Source organism: Xiphias gladius, unplaced genomic scaffold (genome assembly GCF_016859285.1).
Source record: "Xiphias gladius isolate SHS-SW01 ecotype Sanya breed wild unplaced genomic scaffold, ASM1685928v1 HiC_scaffold_1474, whole genome shotgun sequence".
NCBI classification, from domain to species: domain Eukaryota; kingdom Metazoa; phylum Chordata; class Actinopteri; order Istiophoriformes; family Xiphiidae; genus Xiphias; species Xiphias gladius.
In genome coordinates, this window is record NW_024401804.1 from 451,872 (window position 1) to 472,732 (window position 20,861).

General features: G+C 43.2%; 1 protein-coding gene across 1 annotated transcript; it reads right to left on the minus strand.

The window, feature by feature from the left end:
* Window positions 1-525: 525 nt before the first annotated feature.
* Window positions 526-15,785, minus strand: cavin4a (caveolae associated protein 4a). The gene is made up of 2 exons (XM_040123069.1): window positions 15,241-15,785; window positions 526-3,343 (listed from the first exon to the last, which is right to left on the minus strand). The coding sequence occupies exons 1-2, from the start codon at window positions 15,646-15,648 to the stop codon at window positions 2,744-2,746; spliced, it is 1,008 nt and encodes a 335-aa protein (XP_039979003.1). The 5' UTR covers window positions 15,649-15,785; the 3' UTR covers window positions 526-2,743.
* Between the last annotated feature and the right edge of the window lie 5,076 nt (window positions 15,786-20,861).

The following is a 20,861-nucleotide window of genomic DNA, read 5'->3' on the forward strand; positions in this document are numbered from 1 at the left end:
CAAAGCAAAGCTGGCGAGCTCGTTTGCTAACTGGGCAGAAGGTGAAGAGTTTATTCTCCTTCGTGCCATCAACTGGTTCCTCACAAAAGCTGCAGACCATGTCTCTTTTATGTAGCAGGTTTGGCAGAGCAGCGTTAGGCTTTTAGAAAGTCGGATGATGAATCACACACACTCTCATGGCAGGTTAATACGACCACAGTGTCAACAGTGCAAAGTAGCATGTTGAACGCTTCACAAAAGAATCTGAATGAAAACATCGCCCCTGTGAACAGAGCCATTCATTCCATTGACTCACTTGCTCTGAAATTCATTGATTTTTGCTGCGAAGAAAATGTTGCTGTTTTTCTTTAACTTTCGAGAATCAATACAAAACGTCTACTTTTAGAATTGTAGTCACTTTTCAAAAGGAATAACAAAAATAATAAAAGCAACATTTTGCCACACTTTGTCCTTGAAAAATATGATGAGGTGCTGCTTTTTCTAAATGCTGCTATTGGCTCATAGAGGTTTCACGAGAACTTTATTTGTACAAAAACAAAACAAAATGATTAACATCTGGTGCTGCCTGTACAGCACAGGCCGACACGAGAGCACAGGTCTTCAGTCAGCTGATTTCCGTTTGAAAACCTTAACACTGGATCCAGATGATTGTAAAAATGGCAACAAAACACAATATGGAAACTGAGCTGTAATCCAAAATGAAAAAAAGTGTAACATAAGTAGGAAATGAAACCCTGTTAAAAATGCTCAAACCAAAATACTAAATAATACCAAATAAAATAAATCCACTCACCAGCAGCAAAACAGGAACATAAATACAGCAAGTTGTGAAATGCAACAAAAATTTAAAGCCATACAGGACGTATATTTTTCAGAATAAGGCGCTGTACTAATGTATAATGACAGCACTATAAAAGCAAAGCTTCTACAGAAACTAGTAGCATCTGACTGAAGCTCCAAAAACCTTCATCGCTGTGATCCTGATGAAAGCTGTGACCTCAGTATTCACTCCAGGAGAATAAACTCAGTACATCTGCCGAGCTTCAGAATGAAACTATGAATATGGAGCAGCAAAAAACTGAAAAAAAAATAAAATAAAACATTCATACGCTAAAATGCAGCAGTGCAAAAGGAGCTTTAAGCCCCCAACACAGGAGCTCAGACCACCTTAAATCCACTGCTTTCACAAGAGTAATTACAGTTTGTCTAATGTCTACAACATGACAATCGAGATCAGCTTTGTGTCACCATGGGTTATAAGCTCATGCAAGTTTGTATCACTGGTTACTATATGTGCTGCTCGGTTAAACTTAAAGCTGCACTGGACAAAGATTTTATCAGACTAATGTTAATGTTTGGCCGAACGCAGAGAACTTTATTCTAAATTCCTGTGGAGATCCTCGGGCTTCGTTGTTGAAAGGTGCTATAGAAATAAAGAGAAACTTGCCCAGCCGTTCACAGCTAGCTCGCTGCGTCCATAGAAAACATGTCGACGGAGCTTTACAGGTTGCTGTAGGTCGCCTAATAACTCGGATACCTCCTCAACAGCCGTGGAGAACGTTAGGTGAAGCAACCGCTACCGCAGCCTCTGGAGGGACCGATACGACACGCGCTACTGACTGGATAGGGTCAAACCAAACGAACCCTTCCTAACCAGAAATCGGCCAGCGTGGACAGGGTGTCAGGCCGAATGAACGAAGTGAACAAAATGGCAGTTCAGATTATGGCCATTAGCAGCATTGAGGTAACGAGACTGTAATTCAGCGCTAAATTTGGTGGCGCCTAACCACGACCGACTGTCCCCCCTGTCCCGCTGCCACTGTTCAGCTCTAGGTAACTTTTCATTCAGTGTTGATCCCACATGCCATGAACACAGAACGAATCCTCACATTTCGCTGATTTTGCGTCATTGACTTTTCTGGTTAAATCGCTTTGTCTGGTGCAGCTTTAACGTCTATATCAGCCATCACTGATGTCGCTTCTAAGCCCCACAAAGTTTACTCTAACTTCATCTCCTTCTACTCCTACTATTTTGCGTACAGAAACCAGTCTGACGTTGGATCCATGTTATTTTCTTTTCTCAACAAGGCTTCTCAGAGACCAGCTGAGGCCTGCACGGACCAATTTCACCTCCCTGCTTTTGGCAGTATGTACAACATTATACGTACAGTACATCCAGAGAAAAGATCAAGGCGCAAACTTCACATCAACATTCGTTGCTATCTTTCTTTTTCCTTCGAGCCATCTTGAGCAAATAAACCTCAACCTCATCTGCATGTATACCGTGGTTACTAATCACAACACAGCCTGTTAACCAGCTCACATCTCTGAAATTTGGACTCACAAAGTAGTCAAACTCAGCAGTCTCTTCAGGGACCTTTTTATCTAAAACCCTAAACCTAAATTCCTCTCAGTGCGTTAAAAATAAAGATTCTCACATTCATGTCTGAGTTTGTATCAGATCAGTCGGTTTAAATTTTATAATTGTTAAAAACTGTCAACACAGATAACATGTAATGGAGTAACCTGACTTGAATTTGCAGAGTTAATAAATAACCAGTTCATATAGTGACATCTTTTGTTTCAGTACCAACACCAAACCTCAAGAACTTCTTCCATTTTAATACATTCAAACTAATTGAAATGTCCATCGTTGTTGTCGACCAACCACAGACCTTCCCTCTAAATCTTGCACGAGTGTCCCGCCCTCTCTTCATGTCAGCGCTGTCCTATCACGTCCTGTCTACTTCCTGTAATCCTCCTCTGCTATCCGGGTGGCGCTGGCCTCCTCCACGGGCCCTTCCCTCTTGGTTTCCGGGCCTACCTCGGTGTAGGTGATCGCCGGGCTGTGCACCGGCGACTCCTCGACCTGGGCGTGGATGTGGAGCTCGGGGTCGGCCTCGGCGCCCTCCTGACCCTCGGCGACGGCTCTCTCCTTCTTCAGCTTGATGCGGAAGGTCTCTTTGTTCGGCGCTTTCTTGGCGATGTTCTCCTTCAGCCGCTCGCCGGACTGCTTCAGCCGCTCGCCGGCCTGATGCATCTTCTCCCTCCGTTCGTGCGGCATGACCTTCTCGCCCAGGTTGTGGAACTTGTTGCCAAGGCTGTCTTTGGTTTTGTTCATGTTCTCCTTGGAGAAGGCGGCCTTCAGGGTCGCCCTGCTCTTCACGACTGATTTCTTGAGGCGAGCGGCTCGTGAGGAGTCAGTCTCCTCCACGCTCAGGTACTCTTCATCGGAGGAGAGGTCAGCGGGGATGTCGTAGGAGTCGGGCTCGATATCCAGCCCCTCCAGGCCGGGTCCCTTAGGAGACTTAGTAACAGCGACTGATGGGACCTCTGCCTCACCCTACAAAGAAGAAAAATAGATAGGACAGCAATTTTAGTATCTGTTGTTTTCAGAGATCCATGGAAAGTCCATTTGGGAAATGAGGACTTCCCAAAAAAGACCAGAGGGAAACAACAAAGGCAGTAAGAAGCAACTTGCTTGCAAGCATGGTTGGGCAGCAAAATATTCCATCAGACAATTGACATTTAATCTTTATACCAAGGTCCCATTGACATATCCCGTTGTATAAGGCTGTGACGGGCAATGTTCCAAATCAATGGCCAGGGCCGCTTTATGGTAATATCGGAATTTTGTATCATTTTTGTATCGATCAGGATTTTATTTGCTGAATAAGCCTAAAACAGACATTTGTGTCTGGTTATTTTATTCATAAAAACCTTGTACATTGATTTTACTACATCACAGGACAGAAGTTGGATTTAATCCATATTTCCCAATACGTCTTGGAAGAAGTGAAATCAGCCAAACTTTATGCACGTAACCATGACCAGAGGCATCTATTTAGACTGCAGCTCCATTTTCTTTCATCTTAATGTTGCATTCATGCAATGTCAGCAGAATTGGAAGAACAGGAAAAAAAAAAAAAAACGTGTTTCTGACTTGGGAGCGTTCATACATTATTCCAAGGAGGTTAGGCCTGGTGCTAATCGTAGTCACACCAGAAAAACAGCCTAAATTAGCTTCTTCTGTTTGTTACCAATTGAAACAAGATGCAAATGGATTGTATTAGTGTTAATGTTGGATTTTAGTCGGATGTAAGGTCCAGCTGTGGAGCACGTGCAGCTGTTTTGCCATCAGTTTGTTGACGCGCGTGTGGTTCCTTTCACCAAGTGGGAGATATTGTCGGTGTCAGAGGTTCGTCAGATCTCGGTTACACGCCGGTTTTTCCCACTTGGCTGCTTGTAATTACGATTTAAACGATACGTCAAATCGACAAAAGTGTAGAGCTTTATTGATTTTCTATTGAGCTGTGAGCGCTGCCAAAATGTGTCTGAGCCAAAACCATTGTTGCTGAACACGTCCTGTTTAGACGCTGACAGGCAGAGAACTGAAGAAGCTGCTGCCGTGCTACTGACCTGTTGCACACGTCTTTGTGCTAAGCTAGGCTAATCACGTACCGGACCTATATCTGTACTGGACGCACAGAGATGAAGCTGATAGCCATCCGAAACATCTCTCTCTGGAGAGGATCAAGATTGAGAGAACTGGATCATCCCCAGAACGATACTGATATTGCGTATCGTCTGTCTGGTTTACTCTTTAGAGCTTTGCAGCTGCCGATCAGTTGATAAAACGTTACACTGTGACGTTCGCTTGCAAAACACCCTGGACCTGGATCTCTGTACTGGGCACAGGGAGATGAAAGCGATATCCATCTTCTCGTCCGTCTCTTCTTTCCGTTAGAAATAAATTACTATGCTGGAAGCTCAGATAGAAGACTTGATATTCCTGTGAGATACTGCGTCAGACCTGACCTGCAGCCTCTTGCCTCGAACACACTGGCATCTTCATGGGATCAAGTTTTTCTATTTTTACAGACGAGAAGTAACCGAGACTCGTACGGACAGGAAGCTGCTGGCAGGAACAACACCTGTAACTCAAGACAGCTGGTAATAATAATGACACCATCTGGATTTAGAAGAGGCGCCAGTGATGGTGGGTCCACCACTTTGTTCGGACTGAAATATCTCAGCAGCTATTGGATGGATTGTGATGAATTGTGGTTCAGTGCGTTCGTGCATTTACACATTTGCTAGTGCATCTGTGTGTGTCTGCGTCTTGTTTTAAACATTTAGTTTGATATAATCTTGTGTTTGAAGGCCAACACCCGTCAATTTACATGATTTAACCTGTCGACTAAAAGTTGCATAATACTTTCAATTCCCATCGACCATTTTTGAAATCATGCCATCACATACATTGGTTTTAGTTTATTTCCTTGAAAACCAGCTTACACAGACTAGAAGTTATCTTATTGTAGCTTGGTAAAGCCATTTCCAACCCCGCTTTATTGTTGTTTTCAAAGAAGCTCCAACAACATAGTTAAATATCAGCTTTTCAGTGGAAGAAAAAATGAAATTTACATTAAATTTACATTTAGTTGGCCAACATATCAGGTGAACTCAGGTGCAATTTTAACAACAGGAGGCGCACTTAAAGCTCGGGGTTGATTTAATATGTTTGTTTTAACTCCATCAGTCTTAATTATTTATTAAGACTGATGGAGTTGATCATTTAAGTCCAACAGTCTTAATTATAACAGATTTGTGTTGTTTCAAAATTCTCATAGCAAAATGCTGTGATTTAGAGTAGTCGTGTTTAACTGATGGTTAATTTTAAATTTAACTTTCACTTAAATCAAAGTGACAGTACGAGATCTGGAATAAGTAAAAACATTCCCATTTTAAAAAATGATCAGACTTTTTCTTAGGAAAAGATTAAATGATATTTGAGTTAATGGGATGAACATGAGTTTGCGTGAACATGACTGTTTTAACGTGACTTTGAATAGTTTCATATTTGATATGAAACGACAGAAACAAAGCAGCTCCTGGAGGAACCTCCTCCCAGGCCTGCTCCACCCGCTGCGCCCTACAGGTGACTTTGGATGTGAAAGCCAATTAATCCTAATTAAGCTGCGGCCACCCGCAATGATCACACTCATTAATCAGGGAGGAGTCATCAGAGCGCTTCCAGACACTGTGAATGACACAATAATTACACCGGCAGCGAATGTGGGTCATTGCGTGTATTAATAACCTCGGCTGGTGGTGATGCAGGAGAGGAGCGAGAGAGGGACTGGCAGGGCGTTCAGGCTCACACGCAGAAAGACCGCACGAAAACTCGGGGTTGTTTTTACTGAAACGAATCCAGTAACTATGTGGATACGCACACAATCCGCTAACCAGAGTATCAGTCACACTCTCGTTACGGTTCAACCAAACAAAAATGAACACGACGTCTTTCAACAGACCTCTAGGATATTTTAAAATTCTAGTGGAGACCCCACAGTTCTCAAATTCACCATGTGTCAGGCTGAATTTTTGGGAAAGTGTGTCTCAAATGATACACAGGACCTGTAGAATATCTCCATTTACTGGGACCCGTTTCGGTTTTGGTAAGTATTTGTTTCAATCAGTTGTCACATAAAGCTGTCAGGTACTCTTTGTAGTCACAGCTTAACAAATTCATTTCCCATTTTCTTCTTCATCGTCGTAGACTAAATACTTGGGTTGTTCGGCTGTTTGTCAGATGAAGAGAAGGACTTTAAGACATCCCCACTGGCTCAAATCATTTCTTTTCCTTTTAAGATTTTTTTTTTGTTTGGAGGATAAATTTTGCCTTTGTTTGTCAGCCACAAACGTGGGGAGAGAGAGAGGTGTACGACATGCGACAAGGGCCCCCAGGAATCGAACCGGTGACACTGCAGGTTTACTGGTGCCGTGGATCTGATGAATTTTAACTGTCACTGTTTTTGAACCTTTGTAAACCGAACGATAAACCGATTAAGAAAAATGTGCTCAACGTAGCAAATCATTCATTAGAATCAATTATTAGAAAGTCGTTCTACAACCATTAACACAACAGCACTGATATAGTTCATGTAAAGGGGGAACGCCACAGATTAACATCGCACCTCTGGTCGTGTTTCCGGGTGTTGGGGCGTGGCCCTACAAAAAAGCCTGTAGTTTAAGCTGATGATACTTTATGTTTATAGTTTATGAACTATTTTCCACTAACCTACAACATAATTGCCTATTTTTTTGCTCAAAAACACGAATATGAGCGTAGCAACTAGCACTCTCTCCGTCTCTTTTAAAGTTATTTCCCAACTGCACAGGCCTTTCTTTTAATGATCCTTGTAGTTTACAGCAGACCAGCAAATCGTTTTTGGAAATGATGAGGAAATTTCCAGTTCATTAGGTGGGAAACACGGGACCGTAAAAATAAAGCATCACCAAACGTATCCGTATTAAAAGTCGAACAATGCCCCTGCAACATTTTCGCAGAACTTGTTGAGATGCAGGATGTTATGCAGTGCTATAGCGATGTCCGTGGGTGACCTCTGTTTTAATTGTGTGTTTGCCTGCAGACAGTTGAACTCATAACTTGTCATCGCTCTCATTGCCATGCAGCAGAAATATCACAAACTAAAACCCATTAACTCCTCTAAAATTACACATTGTCCTCTAATGTCCAGTGTTGTGAACAGCATTCGAGGTGGAGTGGCCCTGGGTGTAAACCAGCAGCCATTTGTCTTTTTCTTATTACTGCCCACCGTCCCGGCCGTCATTATTCAGCCGCTGGCGATGACTGTCTCTAACAAACCGCTTGTTGCTTCCTGTTAAATGACCGCAGCTGAAGCTCTATATTAGGAGATGAACGCAGGCCTCAGAATATCCGACAGCACATCAGTCATGGGGAAACTTAACACTGCGACTGTCTCCTCTGCAGAGAGAAAGCCAGAGACTGAACCCAACCCGGGACCGGACTCAACTAAACCTGGACTCACTCTAGAGAAGAGAAAAGTGTGGGACACGTAGAGTAGTTGTCTTAAAGGAACATTTTGAGAAATTAGCATCATTTAGAAGATGGTTATCAGTTGTACCTCCGTGTGCCCCAGCACAGGGAGAGGTCCAGAATGTGTTTAGCCTAGCTTAGCACAAAGACTGGCAGCAGGGGGAAAGTGCTAGCCTAGCTCCATCAATACGGTATGATGAAGTACACCATCCAAAAACTCTGAAGTCGTCTGATTTCACTTGTTGTACATAACAAAAATGTTTTGCAAAGTCAAGGGTCAGAGGTCACAGTGCTCTTGGAAATAGATTAAATAAATATTGAAAGCTTAGACGTTTTTCTTTGAGGGAGGGGTGGTGATTGCCGGTAGTAAACGCTGACGATGTCTTTAATTTCCCGGCTTACAGTATCTATGGAAACTACTCCTTTTTGACTGGCCGGCAGGTGTTCATTTTGATTGAATTGGACAACATGTTCTTCGACACTGCTGTTTTACTGAAATAATTCCATTGGGTTTTGTAACTAAGTGAAGACTTTTTTCATAATCAATTACTGATTCTTAATGATTATCACTTGTAGACACTGCTCTGACAAACATGGTGGCATGGTGTTTTTCAGAACAGCCCACAAACACAAAAAAATAATGGACTGCTTTGAGGAATCGCCCCCTCCGGCTTCATGCAGGTGAATATGACATTTGTTGTGTAATAACTTTAAAAAACTTTCCCCGTATTTTACCGTATAAATTATTTTGACTAATTCATATTTAAATCAAACAAAAATTGAATTGTACAGCGGTTGTTGGTCCTGTCGCAGCGGCAGGAGCCGGGTTCTGTTCCAGTGTCTCCATCTGTTAAAAGGAGGGGATTTTATAGGGCTGCCGCCTAAATGTCAATGATTTGAATCAAGTACAGGAACCCCGGAGTCGACTCTCATGTCCTCAGCACCACTCGTTTCTCTGCTCTGGAGCTGAATGTCAGTGAAGTCGGCTACCTTCAAACCAGACGCCGGTACAAGCTCGGATAAAGCCACCGTCCACGACCTGCTCAGCGGCAAACAGCAGAAAGACACAGTCAGAGACCTGCTGGTGAAGGAAGTGGAGCATACAGCTGCTAAAGGGCCAGAGATTTCCCTCAGGAGCTGGATGCTCAGGAGCTAAAAGGAGAGTTGGACACGACTCCTGAGGGATGATCGTGTTGCTGTGTCTGCTGGACGCGGACGTAGGCAGCTATTTGATGACGTTACCCATAACAGCTTTATAGGTGACATATACTGTACGTTGGGGTTCTGTCAGCTTGTTCCACCTCCCCCACCTGGCAAAGGAAATCAGTTAAGGCAGTTCTAATTTTCCTCGCCTTGTTTTACATACACCCACCAGCCACATCATCATTAATGGCGCTTCTATCGGGATTGAATTATAAAGAAATAGTCGTTAGCGGAGATCTAAACTGGAACTGGCTGCAACCAGTATCCGACGATTTTAAGGCTTACTGTGACTCGGATTGTTGACAGTCCCATTAGACCTGATCTGAAATGTACTGGAAAATCATCTCTAATTGACCTAATCCTAGCAAATGTTCCTCGTAATACACAGCTGCTGTAGTATTTGGAAATTACAGCAGTGATCGCTGTCTTATTGCTACTGTTAGGAAAACAAAAATTCCCAAAAACCAAGCCACTCATCTGACATGTGACATACGACGTGAAACATTTTACTAAACAAGGCTTTGCTCCTGACCTGTTCCACTTTGATTGGGAGAAAATTCATCTCGCTGCTGGTGCTGAAAATTCCCAGAAATTCTTTTATGGTGGTTTTACTGCCCTCAGGAGTTTTTAGGTCAGAACAATGCATGGTTCCCTCCAGGTTTATCCAGCTTTCTTCATGACAGCAATGTGGCCCGGACAAAAGCCAGGGGAACAAGTCTTAATTCAGACTGGCTGCTATTTCAGGCGAATGCACAATGCATGCACAGTTGCCATTAGAAAAGCCGAAGTTGATCATTTCCTCGCCGAAACTTCAAACAATCTAAACAATCCCTGGAATCTTTGAAAGACTATTAAATCCATAGATGGAAATAAAAATGGCGCACTGCTTCCTCCATGCACGGTTAAGGACTGACATAAAATCTCTGATAAGGCTGAAGTGCTTGGTTGTTTTAATGAGCATTTCATTGCCTCTGGTTCCTTGTTCGATTCTCTCAACATCACCCATGAGAACTCCCCTGTTTGTTCTGAAGGTCATGTTATTGTAACTTAGTCCCTGAGTTTTAATCTGATCACAGGCTCAGAGGTGAATAAAGCCCTCAGACTTTCAAACACTAGAAAGGCAGGTCCTGATCATTTGGAGCCTTTCCTTCTAAAGCTCGCAGCTGATTTTGTTGCACCGCCTTTGACGCATCTTTTTAATGTCTCTGGTCTGGTCTGGCTGGTGACTAATGAAAGGGTCTTCCCTTGTTTAAATGGGGTGACCCTACAATTGTAGGTCCATCCCCAAACTGCCCGTCCTGGTTAAGGTTCTGCAAGAACCTTGTGAGTGAACAACTGAACAACTGAAAGAATTTTTAATCTCCTAACAATATTGTTTTAGGCAAAAACAGTCTGAGTGCCCATGCTGACCCCTGTCCACCGCTGAAAGTGCCTACAATGGGCACGTGAGCGTCGGAACTGGACCGTGGAGCGGTGGTTGCCTGGTCTGATGAATCGTGTTTTCTTTTACATCATGTGGACGGCCGGGGGCGTGTGCGTCGTTTACCTGCGGAAGAGATGGGAGCAGGATGCACTATGGGAAGAAGGCAGGCCCGGCGGAGGCAGTGTGATGCTGTGGGCAATGTTCCGCGGGGAAACCTTGGGTCCAGGCATCCATGTGGATGTTCCTTTGACCTGAACCACCTACCTGAACGTTGTTGAAGACCACGTTCTCCCCTTCATAGCAACGATATTCCCTGAGGGCAGTGGCCTCTTTCAGTGGGATAATGCGCTTGCCACACTGCCAAAACTGTTCAGGAATTGTTTGAGGAACGTGACAAAGAGTTCAAGGTGTTGACCTGGCCTCCAAATTCCCCAGATCTCAATCCGATTGATCATCTGTGGGATGTGCTGGAAAAAAAAGTCGGATCCATGGAGGCCCCACCACGCAACTTACAGGACTTAAAGGATCTGACGGTAACGTCTTGGTGCCTGATACCATAGGAGACCTTCAGAGGTCTTGTGGAGCCCCAGCCTCGATGGATCAGAGCTGTTTTGGGGGGGCGAGGGGGACCTACACAGTATTAGGCAGGTGGTTTTAATGCTGTGGCTGATCGGTGTACCTTTACATTGCATTAAATTACATTACTTTGTCTTAGTCGTCTGGCGTTATCATAGAGTCATATGTTTCGGTATTTATTTCATCTTCCATTATCTTTTGCTATAGGTGTTTTAAGGGGCGGTCCTTGCGGCAGCAGGTCAGGATGATTGACCCCCCCCCCCCTCCCACTCTGTATTGTGACCCCTGTAATAAGCAGCCATGTCAGACCCTGATTCTGGTTGACAGCAGTTTATAGCTTGTCCCTGCTGGCAGAGGGGGAGAATGCTGTGATCCCAGAATAGGTCTCTCTGTCACGGATCCACAGCAGCTGTCAGTAGCACATGGCGCTCCAGTTGCTATTCTGAAGTCTGGACGTTAATGAGGACAGCATCTCCATCAAAGACTGACCGCTGAATGTATATCTGCAGAACCGTATACATAAGAAAGAGTGTTTATCTCTGATTTATGATATCACCAAGGTTTTTTATTTATGAACGAGTTTCATTGGAGAGTTACAGACTCCCGTAACGGTTTTTCAGACACTTTTCCAACTGGACATTAAGACATTTTTGTGTGAAAACGGAATGAAAATGCCATTTAAATTTCTAAATGATTGAATGAAAAGATTACAGGCACAAACCGTAAACTTTTGCAGTTATCAGTGGATGTCCAGGAAAAGACCACATACACAAGGTCCAGTATTGGTCTTCCATTCACTATAAAACTATAAAGACCTGAAAATTTCACTAATTTACCCATTATTAGTGGTGTAATTAAGGTATTTTAATGGGATATTAAGGGGACATTAAATGGCTAAATTAAACATATTTTTATGGATTATTTGCTTTATTAAAGGCCTTTTAAAGTGAGATTTAAAAAAAAACAACCCTTAACCTACCTTCAAAGGGACTTCAATTGAGGTAAAAACTCAGTGATGGCTTTCAAACAGTTTGGTTTATTTTTAATGGGGTTTTACCCCCTAAACATCTCTTAAATCCCTGAGAAAGTCATTCAAAAACTCTCTCGTATATCATAACCCATGGATTTATCCATTAATTAACCCCAAATTTGTGATGAAACCCTAAACTCCCTTTGAGGTACAAATTACGGGGCACCTTTATGCAAAAAATCCATTCTTTAGATGAACATGTTTGGTATGTTTTAAGGTGCAAATTAAAAATGAATCAAGGTTGTTTTAAGGGGATGTTTTTTTCTAGTGAGAATCAGGAATGCTAGGATGTGTATAAATAAATAGATCATTGCAATGTCACCTGGAAATGTATTAATTGTGCAAATTAAGATATTTTGTTTTTGCCAGGTAGGTGTCCCGTTTCTTTATCTTTATTATCATTATAGTCATTTGTGCCGTCTAATTACACATCATTACCTTGAAATTACGGTCCTAATTTGTGTACTATACAAACTTAAAGTATTTTGCTCTCTCAATTCAGGGAAATTATATTCCTGAATTTTCATTTATTCCCTTAATTAAGAAACGCTTGCCTCACATTATTCACCTTCTTCACTATCTTCGGCGTCTAAAGTTATGTTTTGGATTAAGAAAAACAGCGTTAACATTATTTTCGACATGGTGGTGAAAGCTTTGCCTTCCATGGGAGAGAAGGAAGAGAGCAAATGAAGTAATCCAAGAGGACATTTGAAGGATTAGGAAAACTGGAAAACTTGTACAAAAAAGGAAAAACGACAGGGACGCAGGATATGCACCATGTCAGCATGATATCAGCTGAAATGATTTTCGACACATTTTTTTCTGCGACAAAGCTCCAGTTTTTGGTTAATAACACATAAATTCATCTTCCTGTATTAGTTTTTATTATGCTTTACTGGTGCGCGTTGCCAGATAAATTTGTAATTAATCAAATTACAACAAATTAAGTGCCATGTAGCAAAAGATGTTCACGCCCGACACCACGCTCTGCACGTTCCTGACTGAGGCTGCAGCTCAAACTTTTGACACTACTCTCCTCCTGTCTGACCAAAGATGCACTAATGCAGCCTGCATCCGTGGTCGTAGTGTCTCTGATCGCAATTAAAAGTCCTCTGAGATCACAGAGATGTCTTTTTCTGTCCGTCACCCGACTGGCCGCTTCCAGGGGAAATCCCGCAGAACTCCAATTTAATGCTCTTATAAAGTCAGTCCATCAGTTTCCTCGATCAGCGCGAGAGCGCCTCAAACTATCCTCGCTCTCTTTGCTCTTTTAAAGGGCGTGCCGTGTCTGTCGGGAGGCAGGACACCTCGTCTGGTTTATTTTTCGACCCTACATGTTGAGAGATGGCTCAGCGGGAAGATTTGCTCATGCAAATGTTGCTGCTCTTTAGGCTCGTGCTTTCTAAAAGCACTTAAACGGCTGTGTTCCTCCGTATTCAAGAGTTCAGTGGAGTGGCTCAGATTAGCAATACAACTCTGAAGTGAATCGTCTCGTTTTCGTGCATTTCACCTGACCTGATTAAGGTCCTTTGCACGTTTGATGAAAGTGTGCCCTCTCCACATGATGAGGATGCTTTTCTATAAATTGTCAGTGTCACGGAGTTGATGGCTCTCAAGTGTTCGAACTTGAACCGCCCTTCATTTCCTCACATCCGCACTCACCCTCTCACAGCGTCCAGCGCTTAATGAATTGAGTCAGAGTTCATTTGAGTTAAGATCTCGCTGCTTGGCACAGAGTTTGTACCGCCTGAGGGAATGAATCTACTTTACTTTTGGTATTTAACTTAATTAGGCTCCAGTTCCTCATAATTTGGAAACCCGGACTGGACCTTGAATCGGAAAATCCAGAGTGGAGCTGTTCTGCCTCGACAACCAGTCACTGCTTCTTGTATTGACTGAATTCAGAGATTCCCATTTGAGCTCTGCAGGTGTTTTTTAAACTGTCCCCGCTGTTAAAGGCCCCAAAAAGCCCATTTCCCCATGAGCTTCTTATTGAGAGGGATGGAGTCCTTCATAAACACCCAGTTTCTTTGCAAAAGTTGAGCAGTTTTGGTTATTTCCTGCAAAAAACTATATTTAAATTTAGAAGAGTATGGCTTAAGTCTAATTTGTCCTTTTCTCTGGCAGCCAACAGTCCTCAAAGCTCCATATTGAATTGTATTTGCTAAAACGCACCCACTAATTTTAACCCTCCCACATCCTCCGTTACACTGGGAAATGTGTCACATTACAGAAGCTAAGACTTGATGCTTATTAAGCATGACTAGGGCTTCAGCCAATAGTTATACTAATTATCAATTAATCTAGTGGTTTAAAAGCTTTTTGGCCCATGACCCCTTAAAATGACCTTTTTCCGCTTGCGACCCCTAATCACAGGTTGCATGTGTCTCTGCCTGGTGGACCCACTACATATCACTTTTTGGAGGCCAGAAGGTGTAACAATGTTCAATAATTCACAATAAAAAATTAAAGAAAGGAAAACACCAAACCATAATTTAGTGTAGCAGAAATGTTTTCTCTTCTTTTAAAAAATTTAAAAACATTTTTCTTCTTAATCAATGAATCATTTAAATGACAAGTTGTAAGAAGAGCTGTGAAACACTGCTTGTTTTTGTCCTAAGCACAAAACAAGTTAAATAATAATGACTCACTTTTAAATAGCTACTGTACTGTCTATCCGCCAGTGGGCTTGCTTGCTCATTTGTATGGCACATTTCTATGTTATTTTACTGGCAAATCATTTTCGTCTTTATTGTGCCGCATTTGTGTCGCTGTCCACTCGCTTTGTTTCTGTTTTGTCTGTGTTTTAATGTGCAACTATGTGCACATGCCTCCTTGTGGGGTCATTCTCAAATAAAGTACTGTCCAAAGTAAAAGTCCAAAATTTGAACTGTAAAACCTGCAAATGCATTTTTGCTTGATGAATGCCTTAAAAGATCCATTGTTAGTCAGATTTGCTCATAAATGACCGGCTTATTGTTTCAGCACTGAAAATTACTGCATAAAGGTGTTGAAAGATGTTTTCCTTTCTACCGTATAAGGGTTAAGAAAAATGTTTGATCGCTGCCATAAAAAGTCCCTCAAAACCCAGATATTTTTGGCATCCAACACTTTTGCATCAGTTGCATCCAAACCTCTGCTCACCTGATAGATGACGACCCGGAACTTGTTGCGGGTGAGCAGCTCATCCTGTGTGGATTCAACCTTCTTGACTCGCACGTTTTGCTTCTCGACGCGCGTCCGGACCTCCTTGACGTTGGCGCTGACTTTGCGGGTCTTCTGCAGGAGCTTTTCCACCGTGCCACTGGTGTCGTTGTGGTCCTTGGCCAGCTTCAGGACGTCGCCCTGGATGGTCTTGATGTTGTTCTCCAGCTCCAGCTGACGCTCCTCCATGCGCTGCTGGCAGGACTGGACGTTGTCGATGATGCCAGCCACGCGCTCCAGCAGCGACAGGATAGTCAGGGCACTGATGGGGTTTCCAGCCTCATCCTCCACCCCGATGATCTCCAGCTTCTCGTGGACGCCAGCCGTGCGATACTTGTGCTGATCCATCGCAGTGTTCCGATGACGTGTGCCTGAAACCTTAAATCTCTTGCTGCCAAACTGTTTGAAACTTGCTTAAAAGTGGCAGATATGAGGTTTAGTTTGGGGAAGGGGGACCAGAGCTGTTGGGGTTACCGGCAGGGAGACTGGAGAGTGGCAACACCCAACTGCTGCGACCCAAACTCAGGTCTGGGGACAGGAGAGAGGGGAAACTCCACCTACCCACTTTAAAAAAGGCTTCAGGATCCAAAGGGGAACCTGAATACAGCCTTCAACTGGATGTGAGCCAGGCGATAAACTCAGAAGGGAGCAGCAATGCTCACACGAACCCCCCCAGCTAAAAATAAAAACTCTTTGTAAGGCGACACTCGGACATTTTTGGGAAGACGCAAACCAGGGGAGGATGGAAATCCCCACCCAGGTCCTGCTCTGCTCTATTAGACCCACGCAGACTGATTCATAATTTTCCGTTATTTGCTCACATGTTCATGCTAGCAGCTGCGAAACATGTACATCAGCAGCAGCTTTAGGAGTGACTCTGCAGCTCTGCAGTGACAGATGGAAAGAAGCCACAGTTGTCTGGTCTGATTACACAGTGCTGGAATGTTTTCAGGGATTAAACATTGCAGCTCTGCCCTTTTTACTTTCCCCCGGGGCGCAGAGTCCAAACATTGACTGAGACTGAGATCTGAAACCCTTTTATAGAGACGACTGACAATCCCAAAGTGCGAGGACTGAGAGTGAAACTATTTTAACACTCCTCTGAACTGCCACAGCACGGAGGGTTTTATTTATCCTGAGCATTATGTATGTGCTAGGAGTACAGTACACATCTCAGACCATGTGCTGTAATTAGTGGAGTGTTTCATTGTGGGTCCGTAGCTCACAGTTTGACTGCATGAAACCAAAGTCATGAACTTTGCTTTGTCATCTATCGATAACAATGCGTTGAAAAATGTGTGTTGTCCATAAATACACACATTGATGGGTTAAAAATAACGCAGGGCTACACTTACAGCTGCTCCCCTAAATTCTGAGAGGATAAGCTTTCCTGACTTCCCTGCACGCGGTGATGGGTCAGTCTCAAAGGGGGGGTAGCTTAGCTTTAAGGCTTGATCAGAGCGAACCTGAAAGTGCAGCGACGCTGTGACAATAAAGCAAATAACGCAGAGCAAATTCTCACCTTGCGTTCATGTGAGTTTGACGGCTGGGCTACTTTTTGTAGTTTAGTTTTTTAATCCGGTCTCTCGCTCTCACTTCCACTTGTCTGTACGAGGATAAAAACACTTTCAACTTGCAGAGACGCGCCTTTGCCTGTGTTTGTGCTGTAAATGCATTAACTTTACATGCAATCGCAGTGAGTCTGGTCTTAACAGACTTAACCGTTTTACCATAACCCAAGCTTTATGAGGCCAAAGACAGCGGGCCATAACACCGGAATTTAATCAGCCTTGAGGTTAAACTTGCGCTAGCCAAGGTTAGCAGTTAATGCTAACCTACACTGCATATGTTTAGCAGGACATAAGCCCTGCGCTAGCCAAGTTAACCTTAACGGTAGTCTTTCTATTGCTACTGCTGGCAGGTGACGCTTATTATATTTTCTCAGGTTGCCTTGACGTTACCCTTGTTCCTCCAGAGTTAGCGGCTCCTGTACATATCTATAGTTTTCTGGGATTTTTCTATTACATGTGGGACACACAGATGACAGAGTTGGGCACTGTCTTCACTTCAGCACATACTTGCTGGCATCAGTGTTCATGTGAAGTTGTTTATGTTTTCTTAGAAAGAAAAGGAGCGCCTCCATTGGTAATATTAGTGGAATCAGATCAAACGCAGCTTAAAAGCTACGTTTCATTTGGAGATGACGAGGAGACATCTATAAAGGGCAGGTATACCAAATAGAATTAATGTTCAGTTTCGTTTTTCACACTTGCTCTCGCAGAAATGATCTCTGCATTCAGTGATGTACAGTATGACGACTCCACCCTGATATTTCCAGGCTCTATTTCAGGATCAGGAGCTTTTTAATGAATGAACGTTGGATCATGATGGGGTTTTTTTGTTTTTTTTTTGTTTTTTTTGTACAGCGGGGTAGTTTGGAGTTGACTGACTGCTGACTCTGTTCGACTGAAGCCAGCAGCTGCTTCTGTCCCTGGATACCCCCCACCCACCACCTCTGGTCTATAACTCTATATTTACCCGGGGCGGCGTGCCTGAGGACCCGTCCCGGGCAGAAAATCATCACACGCACATTGGTTTATTTTCATGCAGAGAGGCGGTGACCTCTGCTCCGGTTCTGGCGTCTGCAGATGAGCAGTTTTTAATTAGACTGAGCATCACTTGATGATTTAGCCCCTCCTCTCTGACGGGTGGGTGGGGGCTAATGATGATGACCACATGGCCACATTCACCCTCACCTGTCCTCATTTACAAACTCCCACAGCTTATATCCGTGGGGGTGGGTTTCAGAATTATGCACACTAAAGTATCTATTGATGTACTGCTGTCAGTGAACTAAAAACTGCAAAATGCTAGATATTAATATTTCAGCATAATATATAAAATGTCAGATTTGTCTGACCACTCCAAAACTTAAAGATATTCAGCAAATCCTCACATTTGAGAGGCTGGAAGCAGAGAATGTTGGCTTTAGTGCTCGATAAAAGCCCTAAGCGATTAAAAGACGAGATCGAAATCTTTTTTGATTAGTGATCTGTTGATTCACTAATCGATGAACCCACTAATGTTTTGGGGCCATCGAAACATCAAAAACTAGGAAAAAAAGCTGAAAAACGTTGAAAATCAGACAGAAAACGGCAACAGTAAATCCTGCAATGGAAGACCAACTTGTAGGCTCCACGTTATCTGTGAAACTGGTACCGGTGATCTACATACATATGAACAATATATCTAAATGATACAGTCTGAGTCTGGCTGATGTCAGGGACAAATTCGTTTTTAACAATTTCCACATTTGCCTCTAACTCTGGCGCTTGTTGAAAATAAATTATCACTTTTGTGAGCATGAATTAGAATTTTTGCACAACAGTAATAATTTTGTATGGACAAATGAACGAAACATTTTAATGGGAAAAATTAGATTTGACATCATAGTGACCAGAAATAAAACTGGAAGCTCCAGGTGTTGGTCCAGAAGTAAGCAAACGTATAAAACAGTAAGTTGTGTGGGTCGCTCCATATGTTTAGATAATGACAATCTGATAGTGCTGTTTACTCAATATTTCTGTTTTTAGCGGCATTTGACGGGAACACGTGACCCTAGATCAACACGGGTCAAACGTCGCAGCTTGTTGAAAAGAGGCGAGTTCATGAGCTGAACGGCGCAACGAGGACTGGACACTGTAGGTTTTGGAGAGTTGAGATTGCAGCTAAAACAGTTGGGAATTTGGGTGAATTTCATGAATATGGACGAAACCGAGTTATGATAATGAAATATCTGCACTGCCACACTGGTAGCTGTCCACTGGAGCTGTAGTTTTTCTTCTCAGCTCAAAAAGTAGTCGTTGTTTAACTTTGATAAAATCACAAAGGTCTCGACCTCTAAAGCGACAGTCGCACCAGGAAGTGACATTCGCTTGTAGACATGGAGCTGCTGGTCGCTGGATGTTTGGTGGCGTGGTGACAGCTTGCAGGGCCAGTGGCGAGCTAACCTTTAGCTCAGTCACAATAACCCCTGGAGCTGCTCTCCATTTTCTCTCCACTGTTCTTTTTACTTTCCCCCGGGATTTTATTCAACGTTTCACACCATCTCATTCAATGTAAAGTTATTGAAGAGGGAAAATGAAGCTAAGCCGAGCTAACGAGCTTGCTAACATTCAGTTAGCAAACTTATTAAGTTCAGCGGACGTATTTGTACCATCAAGTCTTCGTCTCGTAACCGTCTGCAAACTATTGGTCTTCTGAGGAACATAAGAGCTACGATAGCCTTCCCCATGATGGACTCTCCACCTCCCCGTCCGCTCACAGGTCAGCCCTGTCACGGCAGCTTGCTGTTGGTCACCCGTGAAGACTCGTGTGCCAAAGTTCATCGAGGTTGAACTCTTGAAGTTCAGATCCCGCTGCATTCAGGCCGTGTTAACAAGGGCTGTGGTGGATGTCTCAGATTAGCCTCAGAATATGGACGGTAAACCCTGGGAGGCAGTTTTTCGGAAAGACCGGTGAGAGAAATGCAGATTTAGAGATTACGTGGAGCTACAGAAGCTGGCTGAACAGAAGCTAACTCGGACTGATGTGACGAGGTCGTCGTGTACGTGCAGCTATCTGACGGCAGCCGAAACCGCACCGTTTTCCTTAAATGTGCTGCGGCATCACAACTGTATAGTCACTGTGGAGGTGACAATGTAATAAATATCAAAAACTAATCACAGTAATCTGATGTCACAAATTCAGTATTTGTATACAGCTCTAAACTGTTAACTTTACACTATTTCAAGAGGTTAAAAAAATGTACTTTTGTCACCTGCCAGGCAACGTGACATTTAAAGTTCCCAAGGCTTTTCTAGAAGGACTGGTGCCCTTGCAGTGTCACAGATGGATTTCTTGTCAACATTAGAAGATGGTGTAAACTGTGTAGTCAGTATTTAGTATGGAATTAGAACACAGTGTCTCTGTAGAGGAAAAACAAAACAGTCTTTTGTCTGTGTGAACTGAAGAGTCTCCTGTGACTGGTCGTACAGGTCATCTCAATAATTTGTGTTTCTTCAGTCAAATCTCACACACACACACACACACACACACACACACACACACACACACACACACACACACACACACGCGCATGCACGCACACAATGTCTGTGAACAAAACATCATTAACCAATCACAGGAAGTGGAGTAGGTTTTAAAATGGGAGCAGTGTCAGAACAGTGAAACACAAACGAAAAACAAACCTCCCCGGACGCAGAGAACAGAAAAGGAACACTTGAATCAAATGACACATCTGCACCCTGGGGTACATTAAAAAAACATCTCCTTTTTTATTTTGGCAGAGACCAAAAATAGCCTGTCAAAGTCTACATGCAGAATATTAACATGTCAAACACATTCTAGTCACATTTAGAGAAGTTACGGCTGCGATGGTCGACAACAAGTAGAAACACGCTGCTCAGCAAGGGTGGTGGGGTGGGGGTGGGGGGGCTGGTGACCTACGACCTGTAGACGTTACAGAAAAACTTCTCTGACAGAAAATAAAAACTATAAAC

Excerpts from the sequence above, each read along its gene's own strand:
- cavin4a (XM_040123069.1), bottom strand. The coding sequence starts at position 15,648 with ATGGATCAGCACAAGTATCGCACGGCTGGCGTCCACGAGAAGCTGGAG. Across the intron at positions 3,344-15,240 it reads TCCGGGTCGTCATCTATCAG|GGTGAGGCAGAGGTCCCATC; the intron begins GTGAGCAGAGGT and ends TCTTCTTTGTAG.